Source organism: Oryctolagus cuniculus, chromosome 12 (assembly GCF_051225735.1).
Source record: "Oryctolagus cuniculus isolate XC-2025 breed Fujian yellow rabbit chromosome 12, ASM5122573v1, whole genome shotgun sequence".
Taxonomy (NCBI): Eukaryota; Metazoa; Chordata; class Mammalia; order Lagomorpha; family Leporidae; genus Oryctolagus; species Oryctolagus cuniculus.
The window spans coordinates 99,524,117-99,544,494 of record NC_142878.1 but is presented as its reverse complement, the minus strand read 5'-3'; the positions used below and the strand labels follow the sequence as shown (position 1 = coordinate 99,544,494).

Below are 20,378 nucleotides of genomic sequence, written 5' to 3'. Positions count from 1 at the left end.
CCAACCCCTTAAAAGGGGGAGAGAGACAACATGCGGGGCCCCCCTGAGAGAGTCGTTTGGAGAGCTCAGAGCTCGCCAGTGCTGCTCCTCCGCGAAAGCAGGGGAACCAGGGGAACGTCGTGGGTGCTCCGCGGAGGCGGGGGAGTGGCAGGAAAGAGAACAGCGTCTCGGGTGTCGTTCCTCCGTTCTATCCGCTGGTTCACTCCCCAGATGGCTGTAACAACTGGAGCTGCACTGATCTGAAGCCAGGAGCCAGAAGCTTCTTCCAAGTCTCCCACATGAGTGCAGGGGCCCAACTAATTGGGCCATCTTCTACTGCATCCCCAGGCCACAGCAGAGAGATGGATTGGATGTGGAGCAGCCGGGACTCGAACCGGTGCCCATACAGGATGCTGGCATCACAGCCAGAGGCTAAACCCCCTGCACCACAGCGTTGGCACCATAAACTTGTATTTTAATTTCATTTTCCAAAAACCTTTTAGAAGTTCCCTCAGAGACTAAGCTGTACAAACTCTGGGGTATCTACAATACGAAGTACAACATGCGGGCAGCAGACTAGGAAGACAAGGCAGGGTTATCTGACACAGGAAATCTGTGCCCACAGATTGATGAGTAAAAAAAAAATCCAAAACAGACACAGGAGGATGCTATGTATGCATAGAAAAAAATTCCCATAAATAAAACTGCATTTTCAAAATAAGCAAATAGGAGCCCGCACTGTGGTACAATGGGTTAAGCTGCTGCCTGCAGTGCCAGCATCCCATATGGGTGCCAGTTCAAGTACAGGCTGCTCCACTTCTGATCCAGCTCCCTGCTAATGCACCTGGGAAAGCAGTAGAAGATGGCCCACATGCTTGGGCCCCTGCACAAACACGGGAGACTTGAGAAGCTCCTGCCTCCTGGACTAGCCCTGGGTATTGCAGTCATTTGGGGAGTGAACCAGCAGATGGAAAGCATCTCTCTCTCTCTCTCTCTCTAATTCTGCCTTTCAAATAAATATATCTTTTAAAAAAAATTTAAAAATAAGCAGGGGCTAGCACTGTGGCACAGTAGGCTAAGCCTCTACCTGCTGCACTGGCATCCTATATGGGTGCCAGTTCACATCCCAGCTGCTCCACTTCTCATCCAGCTCCCCTTCTGATGGCCTGGGAAAACAGTGGAAGACGACCCAAGTGCCTGGGCCCCTGAACCTGAAGGGGAGACCTGGATGAACTCCTGGCTCATAGCTTTGGATCAGCTCAGCTCCAGCCATTGTGGCCATTTGGGGAGTGAACTAGTGGATGGAAAACCTCTCTCTCTGGCTGTAACTGTGCCTCTCAAATAAAGTTGCTTAAAAAAAAAATAAGCAAATAAAAGCAAAATAAAAATACAAATACATCCTTGAGGTCCAGAAAACACACACAGCCAGTTAATGACGGCCATGACCGCTGGAGACCTGACCCTTCCAAGAGGGAAGTGCTCGTATACTGTTTATGAAACATAATCTAATTCAAAAAGGGGGAAGAAGGGGCTCTGGTGGAGGCTGCCCTTTCAGAAGTTCACCTGTCCTTCCAGAGCTAAGCAAAGCACCGTGCGCTCCGTGTCGCAGAGCGGGGGCCAGGAAGCAGCCATGCCCTCGGAGGCATCCCAAAACACAGGCCGGGCCTCCGAAGGGGCCACAGGAGACCCACCCTGGATGAGGGACACGGGGCGGGGGGGCGTCGTCAGTGGATGAGATACACGGGGAAGTCAGAGGACCTGACATGCGCGCTCCGGCGGCACATTTACTAGTACTGTTGATGAATTCAAGTACAGAGGAAAATCTCTAGAAGGCAACTGAAGTCTCGCTGGACTCTTTTTTTAAAGTTTCTTACCGTTTCTAAGTTATCTGGAGTGATGGGACCAAGTGTGTTCTGCGGAGAAACACGAGACATTAATTCGCGGTGGGCTCAGCGCATGCTCCCTCCTCCCCCTTCAATGCTCCGAGACGTTCATTCTATCCCAGTTCCTCGCGTGAGCGGCGAGTTCATGAGGTAGACACGGGGGATCCATACTAGATTTTAGCATAAATGCCGATTTCCCCGATCTTCAAAGGTAGTTGGGTTGGGCAGTGGGAGAAGCACCAGCAGCCAGGCAGCCCAGCCTCGTGAAGACGCTCGGCACACCTGCCTTGCCTTCAAGGTCAGCTCTGCCGAGGGGCGGGGGGGGGGGGGGGGGAGCCCGAGAGGAGAGGCCGCCAGCGGGGTTGGTGGCTAGGCGGTAAGAAAGCCAAAGAAGGCAGCAGGGAGATGTCTAGGATAGAGCAATGTAAACAAAAGGGAGGAGAGGACAGAGTGCCCGTGATGACGATTTTCTTTTTAAAGAGGTGGCAGCATCGCTTCTCAGCTGCTTGATTTCTGGTACAAGCAGGAAATGATAGGATACTGAATTACAGGAAGCTTGGGCTGTCTTGGGCGTCACCTTGACCGCTCATAGGTGGTGGTGGGGTTTTCACTTAGGATCAGGACAAAACACGCCCCCCTCCCTGCAGAGAAATGCTTGCGAGTGGTCTTGGTGGAGAGGCCACTCCCAGAGGAGACGCTGGGCTGCCCACTACGGAGGACACATCCACATTTTAACATTCGGCTTTAACCAACACACGTCAGTTTGGAAGGCCTGGGCCAGTGCTCCTGCCGTCTTAGGCGGTCTCATTTGCCTGGAGATCCAGGGGAAGTGTAGGCTAGAAGTGGGTCAAGGGTAGGGGGTAAGAGTCGGCTGAAAACACAGCTGTTCCCTACCAGTTGCAGCTGTCTGACTTTTTTCTTTGGGTTTTGTGCGAGTTGGTAGTGCTCCACTTCCTTGAGCCAAGAGTCCTTGGGCAATTTATACACATCCAGCCAAACGTCTCCACCTCCTGCATTGGGAAACCGAGGAGCCGTTGGGCAGCAGCAAGCAGGCAACACGCTTCCCCTGAGAAGTGGCCTGTCTTCTCAGAAGCGCTGGCACGGAGACAGGCCACCCCTGCCGCCGGCACCAGTGGGACAGCAGCTTCGGCAGACGGAGGAGAGGTGGCTCAGCAAGTCCTCACGCCCCCAGGGAAGTCCCTGTGCAAGGGACGTGGGCTTTGCTCTCACACACAACACAGTCCCAACCACACTGCCTGCTCTGCCCTGCCCCAAGTCTTCTTCGATGCAAATGGCAAACTGCACTGACATTTTGCCTCATGGTCACAGCCTGTCTGGGAAGGAAGGTGGCTCAGGTAGTCAGCAGAGAGGTAGGGGACAGGGAAGGGTGAGAGTCGGAAGGGATACCTCCAAATAATTCTCGTGGCCGATATTTGAGGAGGTGACAACCTGTGGGATGCCGCGGGACCTTATCTTGTCATGGAGACAGGCTTGGCATCTGACTGAACACCTGTCGGCTTGGGAAAGGTGTTCTCCCACGGTACGGCTCTCAGCCAAATGTCTCCTTAACAGAGTCATCATCTGCCACTTTAATTCGACTGCTGCCTCCAGAACTGTGAGAGAATAAACGTCTCTCGTTTTCAGTCCTGTGCTTTGTGATGGCAACCTTGGAAAACAAATACAGCAAGTACAAAAGTGTTCTTTCATGCACAAAGCATTATCAAGTTTCCAATCTCTCTTTCTCAGGCATCTAACTCTTGAGAGGCCACAGGCAAGGGTATACACAGAGGCCCATGTACCATATGTCTAAACAGATAAATGTCAAAATAAACATTAGTATAAGGTATGTCCTGTTACCACAGTAACTACAGCAGGCAAGATCCGGTGTTGAAACTTTAAAGGAGAAGCAGATACTTGTATGGTCCCTAAGTATCTCCCCATCATCATCAGGGCGGACGGGACGTCCGTTCACTCTGCCCCTCCATGTGACGCCGTGATCACCCCTCCCTGAGTGAGGTGTGGACTTGGTGACTTGTTCTCACAGGGAGTGGTGCAGGAGCCTGGCAGACGCCACCTGAACAACCAGATCAGGCTTCTCTTGGCACGCATCCCTACAGTGGTGGAAGCGAGGAGCACTCCCCCCAGATCCTTAACCCCAGCTGGGTCAGGAGGAAACTGTCAAACAAGTGGAAACTGAGGGGCAACCCACAAGAAGTCTGACGGGTACCCTTCAGAGGTGTCAAGGCCATGACACAGGAAAGACACAGAAACTGGGGTAGCCAGGAGCAGACTGAGGAGATGTGGGGTATCCTGGGGCAAACAAATTTGATGACTGGGAGACCTGGAGACAATCTGTAGTTACCAGCATGGTGCCAATGTTACCTGCTTTGACAAACGAACCACAGTCACGCTGGATGTTGTTATCAGGGAAGCTGGCGGAAGGGCACGGGGGTGGGTTGGGGGGGGGCTCTCTGTACCGTTTTGCAACTCTTCTGTAACCTGATATTACCCCTACAGGAAAGCTTCGGTAGGGGACTGCAGCTGTCCGGGAGAGACTGCGGGTCTGAATCGCCTCTGGCTGATCTTGCCTTGCAGAAGGAAGGCTGCGAAGTCCCCTCCTTGCGAGAGCTCCATCTTTATACAGGTGGACTGCTTGCTGGCGTCATCCTGGAAAGCAAACAGGGGCTGACATGGTGAGCTCCGCCTGGGGGCGGAGAAGAAGGCCTGCGTACGAGAGGGCCTTCTGTGGGTCGACCCTGGAGCAGAACACTTTTACAGCTTGGATGTGAAAGATGCTTCACATGTTTGTACGTGCCCGGACAAGACGCTATGTAAAGTAGAACCCACTTTTCTGTGTGCAGGTTTCTGGACTTACTTCCTGGTTTCTTCAACAGGGCGATGATTTGTGGCATGCTATAGATCTCTGGGTCAGATACACACGTCTGGAAGCCTGAGCTGCCCCGCATTCAAATGATCTGAAAAAAGTGCTACAGGACACAGAAACTCTGGTGGTTGCTGGACAGAGGTTTTATCAAGACTAAGTAAAGACTGAATGGAAGCCCAGTATGAAATCAGCATGCGAAAATACTAGGGCAAAATTTTGCCCGCAAAACTTTTGGGCAACATTAGAGAGGCTAGGGCCTGCTGCTGTGGCACAGAGGGTTAAGCTGCAGCCTGCCACGCCAGCATCCCATCTGAGCAGCAGTTCAAGTCCTGGCTGCTCCACTTCTAATCCAGCTCCCTGCTAATGGGCTTGGGAAAGCACTTGGGCCCCTGCACCCACCTGGGAGACCAGAGGAAGCTCCTGGCTTCAGCCTGGCTGTTGTAGCCATTTGGGGAGTGAACTAGAGGGCAGAAGATCTTTCTCTCTTTCTCTCTCTCTCTCTCTCTCTGGAGCTCTGACTTCAAATAAATGAATAATTAAATAAATAAAATCTTTATGAGTGGCAGAGACACACACAGAACTCCCATCTGTCGGTTCACTCTTCAAATGCCTGTAATGGTTGGGATGAGCCAGGATGAAGCTGAGAGCGGGAAGTGCAATCCAGGCCTCCCATGTGGGTGGCAGTAACCCAACTACTCCAGCCATCGCTCAGTGTCAACTAGAGCGCACATTGGCAGGAGCTAGAACCAAGAACCGAGTTGGGACTAGGACCCCAGCACTCCGATGTGGGACTTGGGTGTCCCCACTGGCATCTTTTTTTTTTATTTTTATTTTTTTTTCATTTTTTGACAGGCAGAGTAGACAGTGAGAGAGAGAGACAGAGAGAAAGGTCTTCCTTTGCCGTTGGTTCACCCTCCAATGGCCGCCGCGGCCGGCACGCTGCAGCCGGTGCACCGCGCTGATCCGATGGCAGGAGCCAGGTGCTTCTCCTGGTCTCCCATGTGGGTGCAGGGCCCAAGCACTTGGGCCATCCTCCACTGCCCTCGCAGGCCACAGCAGAGAGCTGGCCTGGAAGAGGAGCAACTGGGATAGAACCGGTACCCTGACAGGGACTAGAACCCGGTGTGCTGGCGCCGCAGGCGGAGGATTAGCCTAGTGAGCCGTAGCGCCGGCCAAGGACCAATATTCTTGACCACAACAGGGTGAACCTTCAGTTACTCCAGATCTTTGCTACTATTTATTATGGTCAGTGCTTTTAATTTAATTTAATTTACAAATATTTGCAGTGGCATCTCATGTGACTTTAAACTGCATTTCCCTAATGACCAATGATGTTGAACATCTTAGTTGCCTACTATGTATCTTCTTTGGTGACCTGCCTTTCCCTTCCTCCCTCCCTCCCTCCCTCACTCCCATCCTTCCTTCCACCTTCACTCCCTCCCTCCCTTCCTACCTCCCATCTTTCCTTCCCCCTTCCCTTCCTCCCTCCCTCCCTCACTCCCATCCTCCCTCCCTTCCTTCCTATTCCCGCCCTCCCTCCCTCCCTCCCTTCCTTCTTTCCTTCCTCCTTCCCTTTCTCCCTCCCTCCCTTACTCCCATCCTCCCTCCCTTCCTTCCTATTCCTGCCCTCCCTCCCTTCCTTCCTTCCTTCTTTACTTCCTCCTTCCCTCCCTCGCTCCCTCCTTCCCTTCCTCCCACCCTCTCTCCCATTCTCCCTTCCTGCTTCCCTCCCTTCCTGCCTCCCTCCCTTCCTCCCTCCCTCCCTCCCTCCGTCATCCCCTCCCTCCATCCCTCCTTCCCTCCCTGCCACCTTCCCTCATTCCTTCCTCCCTCTCTCCCTCCCTCCCTTTCTCACTCCATCTCTCCCTCCCTACCTCCCTTCCTCCTCCCTCCCTACCTCCCTCCCTTTCCTCCCTCCCTCCCTCCTTCCTCCTTCTCTCCCTCCCTCTCTCCTTCCCTTCCTCATTCCCTCCCTCCCTCCCTTTCCTCCCTCCCTTTCTCCCTCCCTCCCTTCCTCCCTCTCTATCTCCCTCTCTCCCTCCCTCCCTCCATCTCTCCCTCCCTTCCTTCCTCCCTCCCTTCCTCTCTCATTCCCTCCCTCCCTCCCTTCCTCTCTCCCTCCCTTCCCTCCATCCATCCCTTTCCTCCCTCCCTCCCTCCAACCTCTTCCTCCCACCCTCCCTCCTTCCTTCCTCTCTCCCTCCCTCACTTCCTTTCTCCCTCCCTCTCTCCCTCCCACCATACCTCCCTTCCTCCCTCACTCCCTCCTTCCCTATCTCCCTCCCTCTCTCCCTCCCTAAATACCTCCCTTCCTCCCTCGCTCCCTCCTTCCCTCCCTCCCTCCTGCCTTCCCACTCTCCCTCCCTTCCTATATCCCTCCCTTCCTTCCTCCCTCCCACCCTGCCTCGCTCTCTCCCACCCTTCCTCCCTTCCTCCTTCCCTTCCTCTCTCCCTCCCCCTCTCCCTCTCTCCCTCCCTCTTCCCTCCCCTCCCTACCTCTCTCCCTCTCTTCCTTCTTCCCTCCCTCCCTCTCTCCCTCCTTCCCTCCCTGCCACCATCCCTCATTCCTCCCTCCCTCCCTCCTTCCCTCCCTGCCACCTTCCTTCATTCCTCCCTCCCTCCCTCCCTCCTTCCTCCCTCTCTCCCTTTTTTCCCTCCCTCTCTCCCTCCCTCCCTCCTTCCTCCCTCTCTCCTTCCCTTCCTTCCTCCATCCCTCCCTTCCTTCCTCTCTCCCTCCCTTCCTTCATTCCTCCCTCCCTCCCACTCTCCCTCCCTTCCTTCCTCCCTCCCTCCCTTCCTTCTCCCTCCCTCACTCCTTCCTTCCTCCCTCTCTCCCTCCCTCCCTCACTCACTGCTTCCTCCCTCCCTCTCTCCCTCCCTCCCTCTCTCCCTCCCTCCCTCTCTCCCTCCCTCCCTCCCTCCTTTCCTTCCCCCTCCCTCGCTTCCTCCCTCCCTCCCTCTCCCTCCCTCCCTCCCTCCCACCTTCCTTCCTCCCTCTCTCCCTCAGTCCGATTCTCCCTCCCTCACTCCTTCCATACCTCCTTTCCTCCCTCTCTCCCTTTCTCCCTCCTTCCCTCCCTCCCTCCTTCCTTCTTCCCTTTCTCCCTCCCTCCCTTTCCTCCCTTCCTTTTCCTTCCCTCCCTCCCTCCTTCATCCCTCCTTCCTCCCTCCCTCCCTCCCTCTCTCCCTTCCTCCCTCCCTCCCTTCCTTCCTCCATCCCTCCCTTCCTTCCTCCCTCCTTCCCTCCTTCCCTCCCTACCTCCCTCTCTTCCTCCCTTCCTTCCTCCCTCCCTCCCTCTGCCTCCTCCCTTCCTTCCTCCCTACCTCCTTCCCTCCCTCCCTTTCTGCCTCTCTCTCTCCCTCCCTTACTTCCTCCCTCCCTTTTCCCTCCATCCTTCCTCCCTCCCTTTCTCCCTCCTTCCTCCCTCTCTCCCTCCCTCCCTTTCTCCCTCCCTTTCTCCCTCTCTCTCTCCCTCCCTCCCTCTCTCCCTCCTTCCCTCCTTTTTCCTCTCTCCCTCCCTTTTTTCTCCCTCTCTCCCTCCCTCCGTTTTTCCTCCCTCCCTCCCTCTCCCTCCCTCCTTCCTCCCTTCCTCCTTCCCTCCTCTCTCCCTCATTTCTCCCTCCCTCTCTCCCTCTCCCTTCCTCCCTCTCTCCCTCCCTCCCTTCCTCCCTCTCTCCCTCCTTCCTTCCCTACTTTCCTTCCTCCTTCTCTCCCTCCCTCTCTCCTTCCCTCCCTCCCTCTCTCCCTCCCTTCCTTCCTCCCTCCCTCCTTCCTTCTCCCTCTCTCCCTTTTCCCTCCCTCTCTCCCTCCCTCCCTTTCTCCCTCCCTCCCTCCTTTTCTCCCTCCCTCTTCCTTCCTCCCTCCCTCCCTCCATCCCCCCATTCCTTCATTCCTTCCTCTCTCCCTCCCTCCCTCCCTTACTTCCACCCTCCTTCCTTCCCTCCTTCCTCCCTCTCTCCCTCCTTCCCTTTCTCCCTCCTTCCCTCCTTCCTTCCTTCCTCCCTCTCTCCCTCCCTCCCTCCTTTTTCCTCTCACCCTCCCTTTTTCCTCCCTCTCTTCCTCCCTCCCTCCCTCTCTCCCTCCCTCTCTTCCTACCTAAATTCCTCCCTTTCTCCCTCCCTCCCTTTTTCCTCCCTCCCTCCTCCCTCCCTTCCTCCCTCCCTCTCTTCCTCCCTCCCTCTCTCCCTCCTTCCCTTCCTCCCTCTCTCCCTTCCTCCCTCCCTCCCTCCTTCCCTTCCTTCCTCCTTCCCTTCCTCCCTCCCTCCTTCCTTCCCTCCCTCCCTTTCTCTCTCCCTCTCTACCTCTCCCTCCCTCCCTCCCTTCCTTCCTCCCTCCCTCCCTCCCTCTCTCCCTTTTTCCCTCCCTTTCTCCCTCCTACCCTTCCTCCTTCCCTCCCTCCTTCCTTCCTCCCACTCTCCCTCCCTCCTTTCTCCCTCCCTCCCTCCCTCCTTCCCTTCCTCCCTCCCTCCCTCCCTTTCTACCTCCCTCTCTCCCTCCCTTGTGGGGAGCAACTGGGAGCAACTTGGACTAGACTAAGTTACTGGAATTAAGACTTATTCTATGCATCTGCTCTCCCACAATATGGCGCTGGGAGAGGAGGAAACAGCTTCTACACAGCTGCCTCCAGTTCAACCAATAAACTGTAGGACCTGCTCCTGATTGGAGGAGAGCAGCGTACTCGGCGTGTGGGTAGCCGAGTTGGGATTGGTGGAAGAGGACTATAAAGGAGGAGAGAGACAACATGCACTGGGAACATCTATCCGAATAACACCTGAGCAGCCCCCGAGAGAGCCGGCCGGCGGTGTGCCGCTCCCCCGCGGAAGTGGGGAAAGTGGCAGGGGGAACCGCCCTTCCACGGAGGTGGAAGGGATGGTAGCCAACCCGGGAAGAACCAGCAGCAAACCCGGGGAGGGCCGAGCAGACGAAAGAACAACGCAGGGTCCTGTGTCGTTCCTCCACGAAGACGGGGAGCGACATAATGGTGCCGTGACTCGGATAGGAAACTTAGGAGGGAAGAAACGGGAAGAAGTGGGAAAATACCGGAGACAGAGACTAGCAAAGAGCCTAGGGAAAAGCTGGACGGAAAAGGTGCCGGAAGAAGCTATTGAAAGCCTAGGCATAGACTCGGATATGGACTGTGGGAAAGAAGTTAGGATTGAAAGCTAGGATTTAAAGTGAAAGCAAGAAGAAACTTAGACTCAGATACGGACTGCAGGTTGAAAGTGAAAGTGAAACCTAGAAGAAACTTAGACTCGGATACGGACTGTGGGGAGAAGCCAGGAGAAATGAGAGGGGAATATTGTTGGAAGAAAACTTAGGGAAACATACCGGGTAGAGAAAAATGTTAGGGAAATTGAAGCCGCGGGGGCAGGCTGAGGCAGAGACGTAAGCTAGCTTGGGATTCGTCGAGTCAGCCCAGGGAACAAGGGGCGAAAATCTGGAACCAGAGGCGGAGACGTGGGGCAGGTTGGAATCCGTCAGATTAGCCCGGGGAGCAAAAGACGGGAAGCCAAACCGTAAGGTGGAAACGTAAGCTATAGGTTGCATTTTGTCAGGTTAGCCCGGGGAACTTAGACTGAATACCGGTGGCGGAAACGTGAGCTAGGCTGTGTGATTTGCGGAAGCCGCCGCGTGCAAAGAGAGCGCGTGGGGCACAAACGAGGAGAGCGCACGGGGCGCTAGTAGATAGGAATGCAGTGCTGGCGCGAAGGCCGTGGTGCGGGCGCGAAGGGGCGCTGAGACCGCGGAGTGTGCGCAAAGCCGGGAAGCCGCGCAGATGAAAGAAGCACGGGCCGGGAAGCCGCCTCGGGGCGAGGCGCCGAGAAGCAGCCTCGGGGCGGGCGCCGGGAAGCCGCGGGGATAAGAAACAGAAGTTTAGAAGTAAAATGAGAGAAATAGGAATGCTGGTAGATAGAAGTAAAATAGGAGAAATAGGAATGCCCAGAGGTAGAGAAATAGAGAAAAATAAGGCCTCCCCACAATACACGTGGCAATGAGAGAGCTTGGATTCGGTCTGCCTGATTAGTAAGACGATAAGCACCTGCTGGCGGCTAGTAGCTTACCTGCTGCAGGTCACCGAAGACAGGCACCTTATCAACACCAATAAGTCTCCCCACAATACGACAATGAGAAGGCTTGGATTCGGTTTGCCTGATTGCTAGGGCTTGTAAGCACCTGCAGGCAGTTCTAGCAGAGTAGAGCATGCGCTGCAGGGCACTGAACTCAGGCACGCATCAGTGCCTAAAAACCTCCTCACAACATGGCGAAGAGAGGACCCGGATTCGGTTTGCCTGATTGATAGGGCTTGTAAGCACCTGTGGGCAACTCCACCAAGCAGAGCAGAGTGTGTGCCGCGGGGCACCGAAGACAGGCACGTATCAACGCCAAAAATAAAAAGAAAGGGGGATCTGTGGGGAGCAACTGGGAGCAACTCGGACTAGACTAAGTTACTGGAATTAAGACTTATTCTATGCATCTGCTCTCCCACAATATGGCGCTGGGAGAGGAGGAAACAGCTTCTACACAGCTGCCTCCAGTTCAACCAATAAACTGTAGGACCTGCTCCTGATTGGAGGAGAGCAGCGTACTCGGCGTGTGGGTAGCCGAGTTGGGATTGGTGGAAGAGGACTATAAAGGAGGAGAGAGACAACATACACTGGGAACATCTATCCGAATAACACCTGAGCAGCCCCCGAGAGAGCCGGCCGGCGGTGTGCCGCTCCCCCGCGGAAGTGGGGAAAGTGGCAGGGGGAACCGCCCTTCCACGGAGGTGGAAGGGATGGTAGCCAACCCGGGAAGAACCAGCAGCAAACCCGGGGAGGGCCGAGCAGACGAAAGAACAACGCAGGGTCCTGTGTCGTTCCTCCACGAAGACGGGGAGCGACACTCCCTCCCTTTCTACCTCCCCCTCTCCCTCCCTCCCTTCCTCCCTCCCTCCATCTCTCCCTCCCTTCCGTCCTCCCTCCCTCCCTTTCTCCCTCCCTTCCTTCCTTCCTCCCTCTCTCCCTCCCTCCTTCCCTTCCTCCCTCCCTTCCTTTTTCCTCCCTCCCTTTCTACCTCCCTCCCTTTCTTCCTTCCTCTCTCCCTCCCTCCTTCCCTTCCTCCCTCCCTCCCTTTTCCTCCCTCTCTCCCTCCCTCCCTTTCTACCTCCCTCTCTCCCTCCTTTCCTTCCTCCCTCCCTCCTTCCCTCCCTCCTTCCTCCCTCTCTCTCCCTCCCTCAATTCTCCCTCCCTCTCTCCCTCTTTCCCTTCCTCCCTCCCTCCCTCTTTCCCTCTTTTCCTTCCTTCCTCCCTCCCTTCCTCCTTCCCTCTCTTCCTCCCTCCTTCCTTCCCTCCCTCCCTCCCTCCCTCCTTCCCTTCCTCTTTCCCTCTTTTCCTTCCTTCCTCCTTCCCTCCCTCCTTCCTTCCTCCCACTCTCCCTCCCTCCTTTCTCCCTCCCTCCCTTCCTCCTTCCTTTCCTCCCTCCCTGCCTCCCTCCCTCCCTTCCTCCCTCTCTCCCTTACTTCCTTCCTCCCTCCCCCCTCCTTCCCCCTCCCTCCCTTCCTTTCTCCCTCCCTCCCTCTCTCCTTCCCTCCCTCCCTTCCTCCCTCCCTTCCTTTCTTTCTCCTTCACTTCCTTCCTTCCTTCCTCTCTCTCTTTTTTTAAAGGTTTATTCTATTTATTTGAAAGACAGAATTACAGAGAGAGGTAGAGCTAGAGAGAGACAGAGGTCTTCCATTCCACTGATTCACTCCCCAAATGACCACACAATGGCCAGAGCTGAGCTGATCCGAAGCCAAGAGCCAGGAGCTTCTTCTGGGTCTCCCAGTGGTTGCAGGGGCCCAAGGACTTGGACCATCTTCTACTGCTTTCCCAGGCCATAGCAGAGAGCTGGATCGGAAGTGGAGCAGCCGGAACTTGAACTGGCGCCCTTATGGTATGCTGGTGCCACAGGCTGGGGCTTTAACCCACTGTACCATTGCACCGGCCCTGGTGATCTGTCTTTTCAAATCCTTTGTCCATTAAAAAAATTACATTTTTTCCTTATTTTTGATCCTCAAGAATCCTTTATATATTCTGAATACAAGTCATCTATCAGATGGGTGATTTGCAATTTCTCCTAGTCTTGTCATTCTTTTACCAGTGCCTTTTCCAGAACAAAAGTTCTTAATTTTCATGATGTCCAATCTTTCCTTTTATAAATTACGCTTTTGGTATTGTATCTAAAAATTGTTTTGCCTAAATCAAGGTCACAAAAACTTTTTCCTGTTTTGTTCTAAAAATTCTCTACCTTCAGATCTTACATATAGGTATAGGATCCATTCTGAGTTAAGCTTTGTATGTGCATGAGGAATGAGGTTTTATTTTTTGCTTTTTTTTTAAGATTTACTTGAAATTCAGAGTTGAGAGAGAGAGAGAGAGAAAGACTTCCATTCACCAGGTCACTCCCCAGATGGCCACAACAGCCGGAGCTGGGCTGATCTGAAGCCAGGAGCTTCCTCCGGATCTCCCACAGACTTGGGCCACCCTCTGCTGCCTCCCCAGGTGCCTCAGCAGGGCACTGGATCAGAAGCAGAACAGCCGGGACTCGAACTAGCACCCATATGGGATGCCGGGGTTGCAGACAGCGGCTTTACCTATTAAGCCACTTCAGATCAGCCCAGCTCCAGCTGTTGTGGCCATTTAGGGAGTGAGCCAGTGGGTGGAAGAACTTTCTGTCTCTCTCTCTTTCTGTCTGTAAGTTTACCTCTCAAATAAATAAATTTTTTTAAAAGAAAAAACCTACTCTAAATAATATACTCTCTTTTTGAGATTAACTAATTAAGAAACACTTTTTGGGGGCTGGTGGGTTGTATGGCAGTTAAGATGGTACTTGGGGTGCTTGCATCCCCTATCAGAATACCTGTGTTCAAACCTGTGTTCAAACCCTAGCTCCTCTACTTCTGATCCAGCTTCCTGCTAATGCGCAGCCCGGGAGGCAGCAGGTGAAGGCTCAAATACTTGGGTCCCCACCACCCATGTGGAAGACCTGGACTGAGTTCCTAGCTCCTAGCTTTGGGCTGGCTCTGCCCCAGCTGTCATATGCATTTGGAGAGTGAACCAGTGGATGGAAAATCTTTGTCTATCTTTGTCCTTCTCTGCCTCTTCATAACAAACACGGAGAACCTACAGCCTAGTCTGCTATGCAGTGCGTTAGAGATAAGGGATGCAGAGGTAAATAAGACCTGGGCTTACACCCAGAAGCAGAGCGCTCATGTAGCAGGCACACAGGGTGCAGAATCTGTGACAGAAACTCTGTTCTACCTGGTGGCAGCACGTAGGAAGCACAGATCAGCTCCTCTTGGGTCTACCAGGAAAAATCCAAAACACTCATCGGATTCATTGCTCTGATGCTCCAGGGAAAAATCTGGACTGGAGTCCCTTGGTAACTTTCTTCTCTCGACAACAGGATAAACAAATCCAAGGCCTCTGCATGTCCCCTCTGGTGGTGAGGGATACCTGAGTTGGCTATTTTGGAAGAGGCTCTCAGAGGAGGAAGTCTCAATTTTTTTTTTTTTTCCAATTTAGGACTGCTGTCATTGCCTCCATACTAAAAGTCAACTTCATTTGCTACAGCTTTTGGCTCAACCAAATGTGAAAGAACGGAAACTCACCGCTTCATTAATGGCTTTGATTAGGAAAAGACCATCCTTGTACAAATAAAACAGTCTAATGATACCTGAAACAGAAAAACAAGTGGGAATGTAAGACAGACAAGTGAGCCAAAGAGGAATTGGAATTTTATTTATTTATTTCTTATTTACTTACTAGAGAAACAGAGAGTCAGAGCATGAGCTCCCACCCACTGGTTCACTCCCACAAGGGACCTCAGTGGGGGCCAAGGCTGGAAGGCAGGAACTCAACCCATGGGTCTCACATGGGTGGCAGGTCCCCAGTTACTTGAGCTGTCACCACTGCCTCCCAGGGTCTGCATTAATGGGAAGCCAGAGTCAGGAGCTTGGCCAAGAACTGAACCCAGGTGCTGTGATGTGGGTGTCTGAACCTAGCCCACAGGGCTGCCCCAGACTTTAGATAGAGTTTTCAGAACTGATCACCGGCAAGCGCCATGGCTCAATAGGCTAATCCTCCACCTGCGGCGCCGGGACACCGGGTTCTAGTCCCGGTCGGGGCACCGGGTTCTGTCCCAGTTGCTCCTCTTCCAGGCCAGCTCTCTGCTGTGGCCCGGGAGGGCAGTGGAGGATGGGCCAAGTGCTCGGGCCCTGCACCCTATGGGAGACCAGGAGAGGCACCTGGCTCCTCGCTTCGGATCAGCGCAGTGCGCCGACCACAGCGGCCATTGTGGGGTGAACCAACGGAAAAGGAAGACCTTTCTCTCTGTCTCTCACTGTCCACTCTACCTGTCAAAAAATTAAAAAAACAAAACAAAACAAAACAAAAAAAAACCTGATCATCGTAAGTGCACCCATTCTCAGGACTCCCTTGGGCCCTCCACTGCCTGTGTTGCTTTGCTCTCCCTGCCCTCTTCCCCGTCACCTGAGACCTTTCTTTTCTCCCTCCTGGGTCCTCTCCACCTACCCCAGCCCTACCTGCCTCCCTGGCAGTCTCCTGGGGCACATCACCCATAGCAGTCGGCACCACGACTCTTAGCTCCGTTTTCGCATGTCACCCACTCTGCTCCCCACTGTTAGCCAGTGTGTTCCCCCTGCCGGCTCTTAGGCTCTTTGAGGGAAAGGAGCGCATGTGCCTCACCACTCAACCCCAACAAGCTCCGCACGCACTTGATCCTGTTGAGTTAATAATTCTGTCATTCTAATTCCCATTTGCCCCAGTAAGACTAACACCCACCATGACTAAGGAATTCTTTCTTTAGGTGTTTCTCCCAGATATCTGCAACCAGCTTCCACATCTACAGTATAGACCGTGCAAAGGCATCCGGCCCACTATTTGTGAAAGTCAAACTCCATCCAATAAAGGTTCAGGGGGTATCTGCTCCAGGCCAGTGAACATCAGGGACACCGAGGCAGTCCGCCTTCTAATTCACTGTACGGGGGGTTGCAGACACACTACAGGTATAACGCAGCACGACAGTACGTCTGGTCCTAGGGGCACACGGGCACGGCAGCCCAGATGCTGGCTGGGATGCCCGCGTGTTGTGCTGGAGTGCCTGGCGCCTGTCCCCAGTCCAGCGGGTGGGTCCTTGCCACCCATGTGGGAGACCTGGATTGAGTTCCTGGTTTCTGACATGTGGGGAGTAACCCAGCAGATGGGAATCCCATCTCTCTGCCTCTCAAGTAAACAATTTTTTTTTTTGGACAGGCAGAGTGGACAGTGAGAGAGAGAGACAGAGAGAAAGGTCTTCCTTTGCCGTTGGTTCACCCTCCAATGGCCGCCGCGGTTGGCGCACCGCGCTGATCCGATGGCAGGAGCCAGGATCCAGGTGCTTTTCCTGGTCTCCCATGGGGTGCAGGGCCCAAGCACCTGGGCCATCCTCCACTGCACTCCCTGGCCACAGCAGAGGGCTGGCCTGGAAGAGGGGCAACCGGAACAGAATCCGGTGCCCCGACCGGGACTAGAACCCGGTGTGCCGGCACCGCTAGGCGGAGGATTAGCCTAGTGAGCCGTGGCGCCGGCCCAAGTAAACAAATTTTTAAAATATATACATGTTCCAGGACCGGTGCTGTGATGCATCGGGTTAAAGCTCCAGCCTGCAGCATCAGCATCCCATATGCGCGCCAGTTCAAGTCCCGGCTGCTCCACTTCCAATCCAGCTCTCTGCTATGGCCTGGGAAAGCAGTGGAACATGGCCTGCACCCACGTGGGAGATGTGGAGGAAGCTCCTGGCTCCTGGCTCCTGATCAGTGCAGCTCTGGTTGTTGCAATCATTTGGGGAGTGAACCAGTGGAATGGAAGACCTCTCTCTCTCTCTCTCACTCTCACTCTCACTCTTACTCTAGCTTTACCTCTCTGTAACTCTGTCTTTCAAATAAATAAAATACACACACACACACACACACACACGATCCTACCTTTAGACCAGTCCTTCAAGATGTCAACATTCCCACATAGATATGCACCAGGCACCTCAAGCCTGCATGTTCAAATGGAATTCTTCAACTCACAGAGCCCTGAGACCCATTTTCCTGTCCTTGTTAGCAAGGAACGGCCTCATCCTCGCCCGGCTGACCAAGGTGGGCAGGAAGGATCCTCCTTTCCCGCAGTCCCACAGCACTCCTCCCCACTCCATACGTGGGTCCCACCCCTCACCAAGTTGTTCAATTATATTTTCCTTTTCATTTTTAAAGCGTTTTAGCTTGAACTAAGTTTAGACTTAGAAAAACACTGCAGAAAATAGTAATAAAGAATCTCCTAGTTAGATCCCTCATCTAGCTTCCCCTAACATTAACTTCTTACACAACCACTGGATAATTTTTCTTTTCACTTTAACAACCCCTGCCTTGGTTCAGACCTTCATAAGTTCTCTCCTTAACGAACGTAACGGTGCTTCCTGGTCCCGCTGCGTCTCTGCACTTTTTCACACCCCTGTCAGGGCATCTTCCTAACATGCCAGGCTGGCCAGGCCACCCTCCTGCAGAGTTCTCAAGGTGAGCAAGTGCTTCCGGCTCCACGTGGCCCACCGTCACAGGGTCAGCTCCCTGACTTCCTAAGTTAGCTAACCAGCACGCCTCCGATGCCTCGTCTGAGGGATGGACGTCTGTGCTCCCTCCCAGGGCTTTGGTGAGGATCCGATGGGCTTACAGCTGTGCAATGTCCCAACACAGCCTAGGACACCACACTTGTTCTGCAGCAGGAGCCAGAGAACTTCCCATGCCTGGACCCACCCACACCTGGAGAGGAGATTCAAGTGAACACTCAACAGGCACGTGCGCGTGAGGTATAACAAGAAGAAGAAGAAGAAATACCCAGTTCATCCACCGGAGCAATGAGCATCTCGCTCCCCAGATCCGTGGCCCAGATGGAAGTGACATCAACCTTAAACTTCTCCCACACATATATTCGTTTAGCATTGTACAGATTATAGATGGAGAATCCTTTGGCTCCTCCAATAAACAGATAGTCTTGGGAAATAGCCATACAATTGGGTATTTTGTTGAGCTGGGAAAACAAAAACAAAGGAAAAAAGGAATTACCTTCAGCTGTCAGGGTCTTCACGTAATGAAGCTAACTTTTCAAAGACGGTTGAGGGCTCTTCCTACAAACATGGTGCTCACCTAACACTCGGGCCCATAACCAGGAAAGTCAGAGCACTCCACTTTTAGGGGAAAGAGGGTGGAGCAAGCCAACGAGAATAAATGCCGTTCACAGTAACAATCTTGTAAGTGAGGAAAGGTGCGGTTTCTGGAACAGTCCGTGTCTGCTATCCTGCGGGGGAAGGGCAGCACGCTGGCTTCTTGTCACCTCCCTTAAGCGCGCCCGCAGGCCCTGTGCACTGTGGGAAGAATGGCAGCCAAGGCACTGGCAGACTCTCAACCATCGAGCCAGAGAGTGGATTAATAAACACCTTAAGGGAGAGTCTTCAACTACCAACAGCTGAGGTCTCCTGTATACTCTTGTTAACCAGAACACCCCATTCCTGGCCATTACCAAATCCCATTTGAATCCCGGCGTCTTTGAAAAAGGCACCTGTCCTGTTGAATGCTGGCTCCCGGTAGGGATCCTTCCCTGGATAGGGTATTTTATTAACACCCAGCAGAGACAGGGACTCCCTACCTGAATCTCTGCGACAGGAGGGTACACGGTGGGCTGCACCCGGTTGCGCTCGGCTTCCCTCAGCGCGTCCCTCTCCTCAATAGCTTCCCAAGTCTGCTCGAACAGAAGGTTCACCAGCTTGCTGATCATCCGAAAAGGCTGGGGCAGGGACTCCAGCTCCTGATCCGGGTCCTTGAGGACGTAATCTGCGTCATGGTCCTCAGGCCAGTCCTTCTCCGTGGGCACTGGCACCTCCAGGGGTCCCTTTGGTGTGGAAACAGGCGGCTTCCTTTTCAGAGTCCGACCTCCCTTGGGGGTTGCCATCACAGCTGGTGGCCCTGGGGACCTCAGTGAGACTCCGGAAAGCTGATGGCGGAAGCAAGCAGAGGAACTCAGACAAGAAAAAAGGGAGGCAACGGGTAGCCAGCCCGCTCCCTTCCCCAGCACATCAGCAGAGGGGGGTTCCAGAGACTGGCAGTCTCCTCGCCTATCACAAGACTGGGACTGTATTTTTAGGATTTGGTCTTTGCATTACTAAGGATATTAGAAAAGGCAGAACCTCTCAAGCCAACCACAACAACACGTGCTGTGATGGAGAAGAGAAATTGGCCATCTTCATGCTGTGTTTCTCGGTCTCCGAATTAGAGCAGCTGTCTACCTGTCCCTAATGAAACTCACCCTTCACCTCCCTCACCTATGCCTTCTCCAGGTTCTCTGTCTACAAACGGCTACACTCGGGCCAGCCGGGCAACAAGCCACACGTCTCGGTCATCCCGTCGGATGTGGTTCATGGACTTGCAATCCTGGCTGTCTAATGTGTTTCCTGCTCTCCTTCCCACTGTTGCTACCCAGGAGTTTTGTAGGTACAGTGTTCAGGGCCACCAGAAATGTTGGAGAGGAGAAATGGAAAAAAAATTTGGCTTTAAAAAAAAATCCCACAAATTATTATTCTGTAAATAATAGTTATAAAAACACTTAAAGTGATGGGCTTCCCTCTGTGTATGTGTGTATAAAGTTCAAGTTGACAAGAAGACAAATCTGTGCTTAAGAAATACAATAGTGTATATAAAAAGAATTTCAAATGTTATAGTAAAAAAAAAAAAAAAGGAACATGGGATACAGCTGAAGCTGCTGGATCTGGGGTGACGCAGGGGCCCGCACCACAAGAGGCCCACGGATGTCTTACCACAGTAAGTGGTGTGTATGTATGTAAGTGGTATGTATGTAAGTGGTATGTATGTATGTACATGGATGTCTTACCATGGTAAGTGGTATGTATGTAAGTGGTATATATGTATGTACATGGATGTCTTACCATGGTAAGTGGTATGTATGTAAGTGGTATGTATGTATGTACATGGATGTCTTACCATGGTAAGTGGTATGTATGTAAGTGGTATGTATGTATGTACACGGATGTCTTACCATGGTAAGTGGTATGTATGTATGTAAGTGGTATGTATGTATGTACATGGATGTCTTACCACGGTAAGTGGTATGTATGTACATGGTGTGTACATGGTAGTGGGTAGCCCCACTACCGTCCCCATCCCTTTCCTGGTGGAGTCATCTGTCATGTGGCCACTGCACGGGTGTGACCAGAGATGACCATGGAGAAAGAAGTGCATGACGGGATGAGTGGGGACAGTAACCCGAGCTCACTCAGAGCCAGGAACAATGCCTCTCCCCACCAGCAAACTGGAAAACCCACCTCTTAATTTCCAGGCATTGGGTAGGACACTTGGAAGAATCTTGCCCCAGTGGTGAGATATAACAGTCCTACCATAAATGCTGCTCTGAGAACTCACCAAATTTAGGAGCTATGACATCAGACTGTTTCTAAGTAACTTAATTTTGCTTCCTACTTTACTGCAGTGGTCTGGAGCCAAACCTACACTATCTGCACAGTACGTCTATCACTGCTAGAACCTGTAGACATTTATAGA

General features: G+C 53.2%; 1 protein-coding gene across 20 annotated transcripts in view; it reads right to left on the bottom strand.

Annotated features, from left to right (window-relative positions):
• The window catches only part of WDR93 (WD repeat domain 93), a 46,469-nt gene that overhangs the window by 23,897 nt on the left and 2,194 nt on the right, over positions 1-20,378 (bottom strand). For 18 of the 20 annotated variants that reach the window (XR_011381045.2, XR_016217626.1, XR_016217622.1 and 15 more), the window contains exons 2-7: positions 18,454-18,798; positions 17,646-17,838; positions 14,379-14,443; positions 4,451-4,529; positions 2,757-2,872; positions 1,854-1,892 (exon numbers count right to left, since the gene is read on the bottom strand). Coding sequence is in view for 9 of the 20 variants with exons in the window: in XM_070054531.2 (XP_069910632.2) it covers positions 1,854-1,892; positions 2,757-2,872; positions 4,451-4,529; positions 14,379-14,443; positions 17,646-17,838; positions 18,454-18,798 (837 nt within the window). In the remaining 11 variants the exon portion in view is untranslated. Of the gene's footprint in view, positions 1-1,853; positions 1,893-2,756; positions 4,368-4,450; positions 4,530-14,378; positions 14,444-17,645; positions 17,839-18,453; positions 18,799-19,126; positions 19,706-20,378 lie in introns of those variants that run through there. The other 2 variants (XM_089309510.1, XM_089309512.1) reach the window with 2 other exon arrangements.